The 13817-nt window shown below is 36.2% G+C and overlaps 1 protein-coding gene across 6 annotated transcripts in view; it reads right to left on the bottom strand.

Moving 5' to 3' along the window:
• The window catches only part of TNRC6C (trinucleotide repeat containing adaptor 6C), a 136644-nt gene that overhangs the window by 57415 nt on the left and 65412 nt on the right, over positions 1 to 13817 (bottom strand). For all 6 annotated transcript variants that reach the window (XM_087709858.1, XM_087709859.1, XM_087709860.1 and 3 more), the window contains exon 4: positions 12032 to 12364. In XM_087709858.1, coding sequence (XP_087565984.1) covers positions 12032 to 12364 — 333 coding nt within the window. The remainder of the gene's footprint in view (positions 1 to 12031; positions 12365 to 13817) is intronic.

Raw genomic sequence — 13817 nt, 5'->3', positions numbered from 1 at the left:
GCTGAGCAGCATAAAAGAGAACATTCTTCATTATTAGATAATGAGTACTCTGTGAAATACTAACACTCCAAAACCAAACAGCAGTAGATAATGACAAATAATAACTTCATTTTTCTGCCCAGCGCAGCATATCTATAGCAAGCAGCTCTTTCTCTGAGGACGCCATTTTATCAAACCTGAAAGGCAGCCAAAAGCTTAGGACGCTGTGCTGCTGCTGCCTCTAAAACATTATGTAATAAACTGATTTAACAGAAGCAGATGCTATTTTCCCCCCTCCCTTTTTTTCTTCCTCTTGTTGCTCTAAAGGGGCCAATGAGTAATAAAATACCTGACGAAAGGTGACGCCCAACCATCCTAGAAGACGCTACATTGTGTACAGAGCTGCCTCTCCTTCTGCATCTAGGTTCGCCTGGACTCTCAGCTTCAATATGTCGGCTGTGTTGAGAGTGAGCCTCATCCTGTAGAGCTGCCAAGAAAACCGCTCAGTGCAAGTGTGCACCCAGACAACCTGCAAGCTTGCTCAGGCCTTAGCTCTGCTAGCTTTGGAAATGCTCTTTCTATGCAGGGAAACTCTTCTTCTCCCTCCCCCCCCAGCATATAGCCCCCTTAACTCTGGGTAAGGCATCAACAGATGAGGATTTAAAAGCTTGATTATCTAATTGCAGCTGACATTAAACCGATCTTGCTTCCTCCTTAAATTCTTTCAACTGTCACAAAACATTTTCAGTTCGAAACCTAGCCACAATTAGCACGGTGGCTGCTTTTCTTCTGGTTTTGAAAGTCAGCCAAAAGAACAGCCGCATATTCCTGATTGGCTACATGCAAACACATTCATGCCTCCTTCGTATTTCCACCCTCCTCTTCCCATCCTTAAAAAGAAGACGACAGGCTGTATACTTGGCAAACAAGCACTGGTAATGATATTGGAGAAGGGAGGGAGGGGAAACCTGACAGGTAATTCCCCCAAAACCTTTTAATTGTTTCTCTGGTTTTATCAAGAACGTAGAAAGTGGGCAAGGGCATTAAAACCCACACGAGCATGTGGAATTGTTGCTACATGCCTCGGAATGACAAGACAAACTGCAGCGCTTTTCCCCTTCAATATTTCCATCTGTTCTACCATGGAGGCACAAGTATTTGATTTCTAGTTAAGACTTTTTTATTTTGTTTCCCGTTCTTTTACTAAACACTGTAATTTTTATATGAATGATGATATCAACACCTGATCCAAAAGATAACATTTTCAAACTAAGAAGATACAGGGAAAAAAATCACTATTATCTTATTGACTTGGAAGGAAGCAGCCCTGAACCCCTTCACTTAAGATCAGGAAAAAACAACAACTTTCATCTCATTCATATCTCAAGCCTTCCAATCTGAAAGCTAAAGATGAGATAAAATACATACATACATACATACATACATACATACATACATACATACATACATACATACTTGCTCTAGTACGCTCCAGGTAATCCAGAAGTAATTATTCAAATATAATTACTTCAAAGAAAAAAACTACAAATATTGCATTTGCTAGCTTCTAAAACATAGATTAGGATATAGATGTGTATATTCCACCAAGCACATGTAAGTGCATATTTAACTTTTAGCAAAACTTAGCAATGTTTTTCCCCCTTGTTCATGGATCAAATTATCATTACTATCACAAGTTAGCAGACTAGTTAGAGATACTTTAAAACTTTTCAAACATTATTGTAGAAAAACAGAAGTGCAACTGAAGATGATCTCAATGGTTAGGATTGTAATTATTAACAGTAGTAATTATTCTGCATAATATAGCAAAAATAAAAATATATTGAAATTTGCAAGTTATATAAATTTAAGTAACTTTTGTACATATGGTGGATAATCTTCTAAAAAGAGATATTATTTATCACAATATATCTGACTATATAGATCAGGGTGTCAAACGCACTTTCATTGAGGGTCACATCAGCCCTCAATGTGTTTGACCTCAGGAGGCAGGGTGGGGGTGGCCAGCTATATGTCAGTTGTGTCAGGGGTGCCTGGGATGGCCTGAGAGCTCTGCCAGCAAAAATGGGCTGTTTCTAGGGTGGCCCTGCAGGTCAGATCTAAGTACCTTGTGGGCCAGATCCAGTCTCCGGGCCTTGAGTTTGACACCCCTGAATAGTCCTCATTTAAAAAGTACCTGTTCAGCAAATATTCAAACTTAGGACTGCAATGAATGTTGTAATGACAGCTCCTCACAGTTGTGGCCATTGCAGTGTCCACATAGTCACACAATTTCAATCCAGTCACTTGTCAATTACTTTTCAGCATCTCATGGTCATGTAATCACCATTGAGGACTTTTGTAACCTGCCTCCAACAATATGAAAGCCAGCAGGATATTGCAAATGGAGACCATGTGACATCACTTATTGGTGGTGCGGGATTCACTTAACAGTACTGGAAAATCCAGAATTGCTATTGCTAAGCAGAGAAATCACGTGACATTCCTTTTTATGATTATGTTATTTAGCGATGCCAAGTCTGATCCCAATTAGAAAAATTAAGCAAGTACTACAAGTATAGCTGTATCCTGAATTTTGTCAGTAGTTACACTGCTTTTTCTTAGTACCAAAGATTCATGGACATAGTTTTAGCATTTCATTCAAACCTTTTCATTACTTAAAAAAAAAAAATCTGCATTCTACATTTCATGCCTTTGAACCAAGAGTGTATATATAATTCAGTATGTTTCCTTCACTGGGGTGAAATACGTACATTAGGGAAATATATGTAGAACACAGAGAGAAATTCCAATAAAAAAGATAAACAAATATTAAATAGTATTAAAGTATTTATGCTGTCATTTCCAATAAAGCAAAGGATAACATGGCAAACATCTTATTGTCAAGTCAATTTAATTCTGTGTATTAACAAACATTTGACTTCTATTTATAAAAGTTTCCCATGTTAAGTTTTTGTTGGCAGCAATGCTAGGGGGATGGAAGAATATCTTTCATACCATACTTATTCCTAGATTCTTATTTCTAGATTGAATTGTACAGTACAATTGTTGTTGGTTGGACATTTTTTTTAAAAATACTATGCTATTTCAATTATTTAAACATTGGGGAGAGGAGAGATAAGCTATAATCTATATCTAGTCACTGCTGGAAGAATCCAAGCACCTGTATACAATTTTATGAAAATTCCTTTTGGATTTTCTGAATGCTTGAATTATGTTGCTGCAAATTATCAGACCTTCATATGGGCCTTGATTTTACATAAAGGGAGTTTGGAAGAATGCTGGCAATTATTTTACTTATTTCATAAAGTTACCAAATATGCTATTTATGTGCTTATTTGTAAGATCAATTAACCTCTTCAAAGGATTTTATGTAGCTGTCCATCTCAGTGTGAGTATGGGCAGTTTAGAGAATTAAAAACACATGTGCAAATACAACAATAATGACGAAGAAACCATACTGAAGCACATTTAAAACAATTAAAATGCATTCAAACCTTCAAAAAACTCATAGTCCGTGAGTGATAAAGAAATGTGATAAAGAGATTTATGGTGGAATGTGAAAGGAATTTGGTACCACCTCTTCACAAACCACAAACTTCATGAAAAGGCATAAACTTCTATGAGCTATAACTCACATCATCAGATGCTGAAGGTAGTGTTATTTACGGTGGAAGGCCCACCAAAACATATTTTTTCATAAAATTTGTTGGTTGGAAAAATGCTACTACAACTCAGTTTTCATCACAAGGAACTTAATAATATCAGATAATGATAATAATCATATTACCATAAAACTCAACTATTTTGAAACCAATGATTGTATACAATTACCCTTCAAAGACCTTCTGAAAGTACTTATTCTTCAGAGCACCATAAAAACAGTGCCACCTTCTTTTAAGTGACAAACTGTTCTACAGGAGGGAAAATACAGACAAACCAACAAACAACCTAGAGTGGAGATACAGCTAGGCATCATTTATGTATCTGTATGAAGAAGTACTCGTGCCTGTCAGGTTCCGAAGAGATAATGAAACCAGACAAACACAGAAACGGTTTGAAATGCAGTATGTATTCTTCCTTCGGCACGAACTGACCAACAAAGCACTAAGGCAATGAATAAATTGTCAGAGCTGCCACCCTGTGCTTCTCACCACCTTTTATAGCTACATTGGTAATTAAAATAAGCCGCACCCCGCGTGTGTGCACACCCATCACCTTGTGACCCAGAATGAAACCACCCGGCATATATCATGGATTGTTAGCATGCATTTCTTCAGTTTGTGTAGGTGGGACGGTGAATCTTGGCAGCTGGCCCAGTCTTCTCCCCCCTGAATGGCAGCTCCAGGCCTCTGAGCTGGCCGGAGGTGACATGCGGCCCCCCTACCATGGAGACAGCATCTGGGGAGCTACGAATTACAGTTAGTTAGGAGCTGAAGGACCCCTTCCCCCTGGTTTTGTGGGATGTCTGCGGTGGAATCTCGCTACCAGGTAGGATGCCCTACAGTCCTTGCTATGAACCCAAGATGCTTCCGACAGGGGATAACCTTTCCATAAAATAAGTTATTGTAACCGTCCCCTGTGCCACCTGGAATCTAGTACATCTTGCACTATATAGTGCTGTTCCCCATCTACCGTAACCGGAGCTGGCGGCCGTAGTGGGTCTCCTCTAATATCAGAGTCCTGATTGATTGGAGCAGGTTGCAGTGGAAGACTGGATGTGTTTTCCACAGTAGAGGGCGGGAGTCTTAGTTGCACTGTTAATAACTCGCACAATTGGGAAAGGCCCAATGAATTTGGTTCCAGGTTTCTTACATGGCAACAGCAGACTGAGATATTTAGTGGAGAGGTATACTCTCTGGCCTACATGGAAAGGTCCTTGCGCCTTCCACCTTTTATCAGCACTCTTTTTATATGTAGCAAAAGAGTGACATAACGCATCCCTCACCACTTTCCAAACTTTTTGCATCCGGGCTATCCACTCCTGCAAGGTCTTGTCATCGGGACACTGATTGTATTGTTAACTGATTGTATCACCTTTAAATGTAATGTAAATGTAATAACTGCAATCAAACACTTCCTGCACTTGGTTATCAATCTTTCAGACTGATATAAAGCAACTTCTTCATATAATTTTGACAATTCTCTAGCATGATGAACTACTCATTTTAAATCAACCACAATATTTCTTTAGAATTTAGATCTGAACATTGACTTGGCCGCTCCAAAGCAACACAATTATTCTTTGTCATCCATTTTCTTGTCAACTTAATATATTTGAGAATTTTCTCTTGTTCATGATCTATTGTACTTCAATAGATGGGTTAAGAGAAGAAGAGATTCTTTTTGTAACTTTATGTGGAGAAGAATTATTAAATTTGTACTTGTGATGAAAATTGGAAGCAATTTAAATATTATTAAATATGTTAAATATTTCTTTTCTTATTCCTTCCTCTTTGTTCGTTTCTTTTTTCTTAATTCTGCACTTTCTATACTTTCTTTACTTTTCTTTTGTTTAAGTTTAGTTTGCATTGTCTTTTACTATTGTTATTAAAATTTCCAATAAAATTATATTTTAAGAAATTAATTTGTTTTCAGTAGAGCATGATATTTACTAGGAACCATGTGGTAATGACAAAAACCAAAATTGTGATATTTTGGTAGGATAAGCTAGCGCAAATCAGTCCTGTTTAATGAAATAGTTGTATATATGGTGCCAGTTTATTATCTTAATTGAATTCACTGAACTGCTGGGGAGTGGGTAGCAACCAATGTTTCCCATTAGTATATCTTATGAAATAAAAGAAACAAGCATCTAATGGCTGATGCTATTTGTTCAATCAAATACTGTTACTAGTAAGACACACTTTGATAACATTCAGTGTATTACACATATCAAAAAATGCAGAAAATCCAAAGCGGATGAACATTTTATTTAAAAAAGGTATATGCCTCCTAACAGTCTCTAAATATAATAAATAAAATAAAATGTGACTGAAATTAGATTAAGTATAAATAAGCATGGCCCCACTAAGCTCTTCAGATGCAGTAAACCAAGAATCTTGTAAATAAGACTTGTATTATTACACCCTATTGCTCAGGTTTTGGAGTATTCTAAAATCATATCCCTGCTCAAAGAATAATCTATTTCTATAAGAACTGTCATTTATAACACTAAACTTGATTTGCTTTACAATCATTCCTAACAGAAGACAGCTGTTATATCATACACTTCTTGAAAGAAGATTAAGATTTCAAGTGGACATAAGGAGCAGAAACAGGAGGTCAACTTCCAACCCCGTTAAAACCAATTAGCTGAGCTAAAAATATATAGTTCCTTTGTGAGATAAAAGGTTACCAATTAGCTGTTATAGTTTTCATGATCTAAGTTCAGAAATGCAAAATTTAGTCAATTACCAAATGTGAATTCTTCCTTTTATCAATAGAATACCATTTCGTCATATTGCATTTATTATATGTTAAGGCTACATTTTCATTTCACTTTTTTCATTTTTAACCTTCATGAGTTGAATTTCTGAAGCTAATTTAATGCATTTCTTGTTTCATAGTTATGCATTCTGAGGAATATAGTAAGAACTGAATTTTAATCTTGCAGAGATTACAACATTTCAAGAACAAAATCAGTTAAAAAAACTGATAGTATTTTTCATTTGCAATAGAATTCATGTGTTAGGCATTAGCACAGCATACTTTGGACAATCTAAAAGATACACTTGCATAAAATTTATTCTGTGATGAAAATGAATTTACATTGAAATTTAGACTCCTAACTATAAGCGGTAACAGTTTATAAATGGTATATATAATATGTAAGAAGATTAAGAGATGGTAATGTATTTATTATAATCAACAGAATTTGGCGAATCAGATTCCTGTGACATGGCATGCTGTATAATAGATGAACTATAAGTTCCAGAATTCCTAGCTTTGCATCACAACCATAACAACCAGAAATTCTGGAAATTAAAATGCAGCATCTATAGAGGCAACTGGGATAAAGATCTCTGTTATAGTTATACTTTTTGCCTTCTCGGTGAATTGGCAATTAAACTGCATTATAAGGGATATCAGACATTTTCTGTTTAAATGTGTCTGGGATAAAATACTATTACAGTTACAGACACAATCATTCTAAAGAAGTTGAACTCAGCTGAACTTTATAGTCTCAGTTAAATTTTCAGACTAGCCTTCTGAGGCTAATGCCCTCCAGATATTATGGGGTCCCAGAATTCCTTGCAATTCCATCACATCTGAAGAGCTCCAGTTGGTGAGATCTTAATATAGACATGATGTGATCTGAATATCTGGCTTCTTTGTATTTTCATATCTATAATACATTGGCATAATATGCAAAGTAACATTCGTAACAATCTGAATGCATTCAATGAAGCACAGCTAAGTTGTCTTGAAAGCTGACCACACACGATTCATATTTAAACTATTTTGGGTACTGTACCTAAAGAATGGATATATATGGCATAATGTCATGATTATTAATCATAATGTACACAAATGCACATTTCATTTATTAAAAATAAATGCACATCTGTTTTATGTATTAACAGGTTTCAGGGGAGAACTCCTCTTCGACTTGTGGTTCCTGCTTAAAGACCATGTGGCAGCTGTGGCCAGAAGGACCTTTGCACAGCTTCACGTTGTGTCATTCGTGTCCATTTCTAGACCAGGGAGTCCGTCCCACAGTCACTCTTAATTCAACGACTACTCTATATGGGGCTGTCCTTGAAGAGTATTTGGAAGCTTCAGCTGGTATAAAATATGGTGGCATGGGGAGTTATGTGCTGTTCATTCAGCCCCTGTAATATCTCTGCTCCCCAGTAGTATGTACTTGCCCTTTAAAAAAAATCTGTAGTGGCTACCCATCCTGTTACATTCAGGAGGACAGGAATATTCTGGATCCCATCTGCAAAACAGTGCCATCTAGTGGGACCCAAGAAAAACATTTTCTGCCACAGCTCTGGCAGTTTGAAACATCACTTCTCCCAAGATCAGATTTGCCAAAACCCTACTGGCTATTTGCAAGACATTAAAATGTTGTTTCTTCTGTAATGTCTGGGACCTTCAGTGTGAGTGTACCCATTTCTTGGTTATATCGATTGTGGAACACTGTGAGTTTCACAGTTGCTGGTTTTGATTATTTATGTTTATAATATATTAGTTGTGTTTTATTCTTTTTTTAAAATCCTGTTTTAAGTGTCAGCCACCCACAATCATACATAAGATGTATGTTGTACCTAAATTATTGTATTATTCATGTCGTTTAATTATTTACTGGAAAAATAAAAGATCACCAGCACTGCCTCTTTCCTCTGTCCTCTTTTTATTTAAGTGTACATCCCGTTCTAGCTTTCTCTTTCCTTCTCCACTTACATATTTAAATTTCAGAAGCATCAGCACTTACAAATCTTTGTGAGGCTCTCTGCCAAAAATTGATTTCATCATAAAGACATGTAACTCTTTAATACCACCAAGATATCAAGATCATTTGGTTTAAAAATTAAGTCTTATCTGGTTTAGAATCCAATTCAGAATCCAGATGACAGATTTATATTTGCATCTAATAAAGCTATGGTTTACTGACAATAAAGTAACCTATTTTGAACTGTTAAGAGTTTAATAAATTAAATAAAAATATATAATTTATGGCATTGATGACGAACCTTCACGTAAAGGTGTGCCAAAATTGTGTGTGCATGTGCGATAGCACACATGCCCACACCCACAATGCAATGCGCCCCGCCCACCTGTGCATGCTCATGTGACCCACAGTGCATGCGGCATGATCCCCCGCACATGCACGTGCAACTCCCCCCAGGCTCCGGAGACTTTCCTGAAGCCTGGGGAGGGTGAAAATGACCTCCCGCAGCCCCCTGGAGGCTGGAAATGGATTATTTCCAAACTTCTGGTTGGCCAGTTGGGCCCATTTATTTCCCTCCCAAGGCTCCAGAGGCTTTCCTGAACCTGGGGAGGGAGAAAACAGCCTCCCTCTGCCCTCTGGAAGGCTGAAAATCATATGGCCAGCGCGCGCATTTGTGCTGGAACTGACAGCTCGCGTGCCAGCAAACATGAATCCACGTGCCACCTGACATATTTCCTGACAGCTCGCGTGCCAGCAAATATGGATCCACGTGCCATATATCCATGATAACCATCATGGATATATGGTGATAATTGAACTACTATTTTAAAATTACTCAATAACAAAGATGAACCTTATTATATGTACCAGGTAGTCCTTGTCTTACAATCATTCACTTAGTGACCGTGAAGTTACAATGGCACTGAAAAAAGTGATTATGGCCAGTTTTCACACTTACAACCACTGTAGCATCCCCATGTTTATGTGATGAAAATTCAGGCATTTGATAACTAGCACATATTTATGACAGCACTATCCCAGGTTTATGTAATCTCCATTTGTATCCTTGCCAGCTTGCTTTTGACAAAGTCAATGGGAAACGATGGATTCACTTAACAATGTGATTCACTTAAAAACTACAGTGATTCATTTAAAAACTATGCCAAAATGCTTGTTTTATGGGGCACAATTCATTTAACAACTGTCTTGCTTAGCAACATAAATTTTGGGGTCCATGGTGATCATAAATCTATGAGGAAAATGGTTAATAAAAAGCATATGATATAAGGCTGCAACAACAGTTAAAAAAACTGTTTAACTTTACAGTTATAAATGATATATTTGACACTGTCTTGCTAAATATTCCATTCACAGTAAAACCACAATGTAGCACAGTTGTCAAGCTCAAAGGGGAAAAAAATAAAATTAATGTTAAGAATACAATAAAAAATGACATTCAACATAGGTTGCTTAGCCTAGCCAGGAAACAAATGAACAATACCGGGAAAATAAGGAAGTTTAGATATAAAATCAAAGAACTTGAAAAATGGTTTAAAAACATAAATTATAATAAAGACTGGAATATTGTATGTAATCTTTCCCTCTTGGAGAGAGGAAAAAAGAGGAGGAAGATTTTCCCTTGCACTTGCAAATGCTTATTAGCACTTAAGAATTCATCTAAGTGCCTATGGCAAATTAGCAAGGAAGTGCAGTCAAAAAGGGAATGAGTGTATACATAAACTCATTTTTAGACATTTTTTAGTTTAAAATGTTTAAACACATGTTTTGTTGAATAAATCATAGTAGCCTTATTTGTACATAATGGAAAACCATAATGAGTAACTACATATTCTTAGTCGCATATTATATTAAGCCCCAAGCAAACAAGCCCCAAACAAATCAAACTACAATATGGCTTGGTGTTCTTCTGAACCGGACAACATATTGTGTAAGTGTGAAGATTCAGTCCAATATAAATGATGACAGAGGACAAAACTGTAAGCACCACTTCCAAATCCCTTTAACTCGTTTCTGTTAGTTGTTTTGAGTGCTTTTTTGGCAGAACAGCCAACTTCTTAGGCCAAGATGCTATAATTCATGATTGTAAGAACAGTCCTTTAAATCAGACACAAGTCTATTGAATCTATTATAATTCTACACAAAGTTCAACTAAATGCCAATTCAAAGTCTTCAAGCAAACATAAAGGAAATAACGTTTCCTTAATATTATTTGCTAGTAACCAATAATGAAAGATACAATATTATGAACAGGACAATTCTATTAGGAATCAAGGTTAACCAATTCTTTATAATTGTCCAACATTCTTAAGATCTTGCCTAAGTCTCTATTAGAGCCTTCCAAAGTCAACAGCTTCATTTTGTAGTTGCAAACCCCATAATTTAATTTTGGCATGCATAGTATTCTTGTCTCCAGTAACTTTTAAAACGGAACGTACAGCCTAAAGTACAGCCTAAAAACTAAATTTAAAAGCATGGCAATACTACAGGTCTCCCTCTATTTACTGAATTAAGTGCCTGATTTTTTTATCATCTGAGTGCTGTTTCATATGACAGAAGATGCTTTCTCCTTTCACTTACTTACTTCAAATAAGTCTTGCATTTAACATTGCTCGATCAATTTCAGCAGACTTTTCAGCTCTCATTTTCTCAAGCTATTCTTAGGAAGAAATATACTCTGAGATCCACAAGTAATTCCACTCATCTATGACACAAGTTGGACTAAAGCCCATTAACTCTCACAGGAGCAGTTCATCCTGCTACAATATCTCATAATACATTTAGAGTATGCATGATTGCCAACTCATGGTCTGACATTTCTTAAAGCAACAATTGCAAAAACCATGGCTTACTTTAAATAGCTAATAACTTTACAGTCAGATTTTGAGAAGCCAATTTGCAAGCATTAGCAATATTCAAACATCTGGATGTAAAACCATTCAGTTTTGAAAAAATATATTAAGACAGCACTATACAAATAATTCAGAATTAAGTCTATATTCCTAGCATTCCTGCTTTTGTGTGTATCCATATAAGTGGACTGACAACTTATGAAGTCTGCATGAGCTACAGTAGCACTTCTCAAACAGTAAGTCATGGATATAACTATATACACAAACATGCATGTATGTGTATCATGCATGTTTCACTGAACAGTCAAATTTTGATTTCAAGCACAAAATGAATCTCTATGAACATGGGAGCTCTGCTTTGCATTCAAAACACTCAAAACAATGCTTTTATAGTCTACTCTAATAATGGTTTCAACTTTGGTTTTATTTCTGCCTCTTCTATAGAGTAACTCAAAGACCTACACAGAAAATCCTCTAGTTAGATTATGGCCAAAAGTGGCCCATAATCAACAAAGGATTCCAATGAATCTCCTGCTTAGTAAGCTACCAACATTACTTCATTCAGGTCTTGTCTCTGTATTGTTCACCTATACTTTCCAAGTGAAACTGATTCTGTAACAGAGAACAATGTGTCTTCCTTTCTACATGACCATGGTGTTTTAAATCAGAAACCAAACCACTCTGAGGTAAATATTAACTATTTAGCTGAGCACCTAAACAATTGTCACGCCTATAACACATTTCTTTCAACCTTATCACTCACCTGTGGGGATCTGGGTCTTACTGGGGTGGTGATGTCCACCTACTCCTGGTTGTGGAGGAGGACTTGTTCCTACTTGTCCAGTACTTTGCGCTGGGCTTGTGCTGATCAGAGTTCCAGCAGGCAGAGGCTGGCCTCTTTTTAAGAGCTGCTTCTGTTCTTGTTGGCGGAAGCGTGGAGGCACCTCACGAGGCAGGTATCGGGATGCAGCTGGCTGCTGCCCATTGGCAGATGCACGCTTGCCATTATTATTGTTGGTAATAGTGCTGGTGGAAGTACTGGTACTGGTACCGGCAGGTTGGGGCTGGCTTAAACTGGTCTTAATAGGTTCTGGCACTAAGAAAATAAAAAGTTAAGAAAATATTAAGAGGGAGAATTAAATACAATTCTTCTTAAATGCACTTGAAATTAAAATTCATCAACATGCTCTTTGCTTGAATAAGCAAGTGAAGTAATCAAACATATAACACTTAGGAAGCAGAGTTCATTCTATATAAATGTTACATTCTTTAGGTTTGGTCATGTAACTGAAAATTTCAAAACAACATTTCTGGACATCTCAGTGATTTCTAAAACTTTATACTATATATTAAAATTGTTTTTCTTCATCTCGCTAAATGTATGCCGTAATAATATTTTTCTGCTTTCTGATATCAAGAGCATATTAAACTTGGGGAAACTTACATTAAGGAAACACTTCAACAATATCGCAGTGCCATCATAACTTCAAATGGTTGTTAAATGAATAGTCGTAAGTTGAGAACTACCTATATGGAATTACAACTGCTGACATTAAGAAATAGCAAAACGTGTCTGTTTTTCTAGTGTTAATTTATTTTTGCTCCATTTTAAGAAACAGCTTTCTATAATAATAATAATAATAATAATATACTGAATAATTTTTGGTGTAGCAATTAAGGTGCTGGCCTAGGAACCAGGAGACTGTGAGTTCTAGTCCCATTTTAGGCATAAACGTTGGACTGGGTGCCCAGCCTACTTCACAAGGTTTGCGGTTGTTGGGAAAATAGGAGGAATGAGCAGTATGTATCTTTGTCACCTTGAATTACTTATAAGTAATAAAGGCGTCATAAAATAATCTAATACTCTCTTCTCTCTTACACACACACACACACACACACTCTCTCTCTCTCTCTTTAAAATTTGTGAATCTTAAAGTGCAATTGCACCTTGATTTATATATTACCCTGACAGGTTGACATTAGATATATTCACACTGATATTGATATGAACAAATTTCTTTCCTAAAGTATTTCCTTACAATTCCCTTAAAATTCCCTATTTTAGAGCCATAAATATTCTTATTTATATCTTTAAAATATAAGACCCACCTAACTTTAGTTAGCTCCAAAATTACACAAATAATCAATTATGCTTTTTCAGTAGGCTTTATATATTTTGTCTTTTAAGAACCATATTCTATGATATAATTACATAATAAATTTATTTCCAAAACATTGTAATATCCTCTGTACAGTCCAGCAATTTATAACGTAATATTACAGCAATATAAATTAGTTATTAAAATGTATTAAGAGAAGCATGAAAAGTAAATTATTTCAAAAGAAAAACTCCATTAAATACCCAATATTTACTTGCCCCATGTTTTCACTGGGCATTATTAAGACAAGCAGTAACTGGACCAACTTTCCATAGTCAGGACACCAAATTAATGAGTAACATTTTATATATCCAACATTCTCACTTCTGTAGGTAAAGAACAGCAGAAGAGGCCTTTAAAAAAGGCATCCCTCCTTTGCCATCTGGTGTT

This window comes from Thamnophis sirtalis, unplaced genomic scaffold (assembly GCF_051295495.1).
Source record: "Thamnophis sirtalis isolate CommonGarterSnake01/CBP01778 unplaced genomic scaffold, rThaSir2_p1.2 scaffold_3, whole genome shotgun sequence".
NCBI classification, from domain to species: domain Eukaryota; kingdom Metazoa; phylum Chordata; class Lepidosauria; order Squamata; family Natricidae; genus Thamnophis; species Thamnophis sirtalis.
This window is presented reverse-complemented; position numbering and strand designations above follow the sequence as displayed.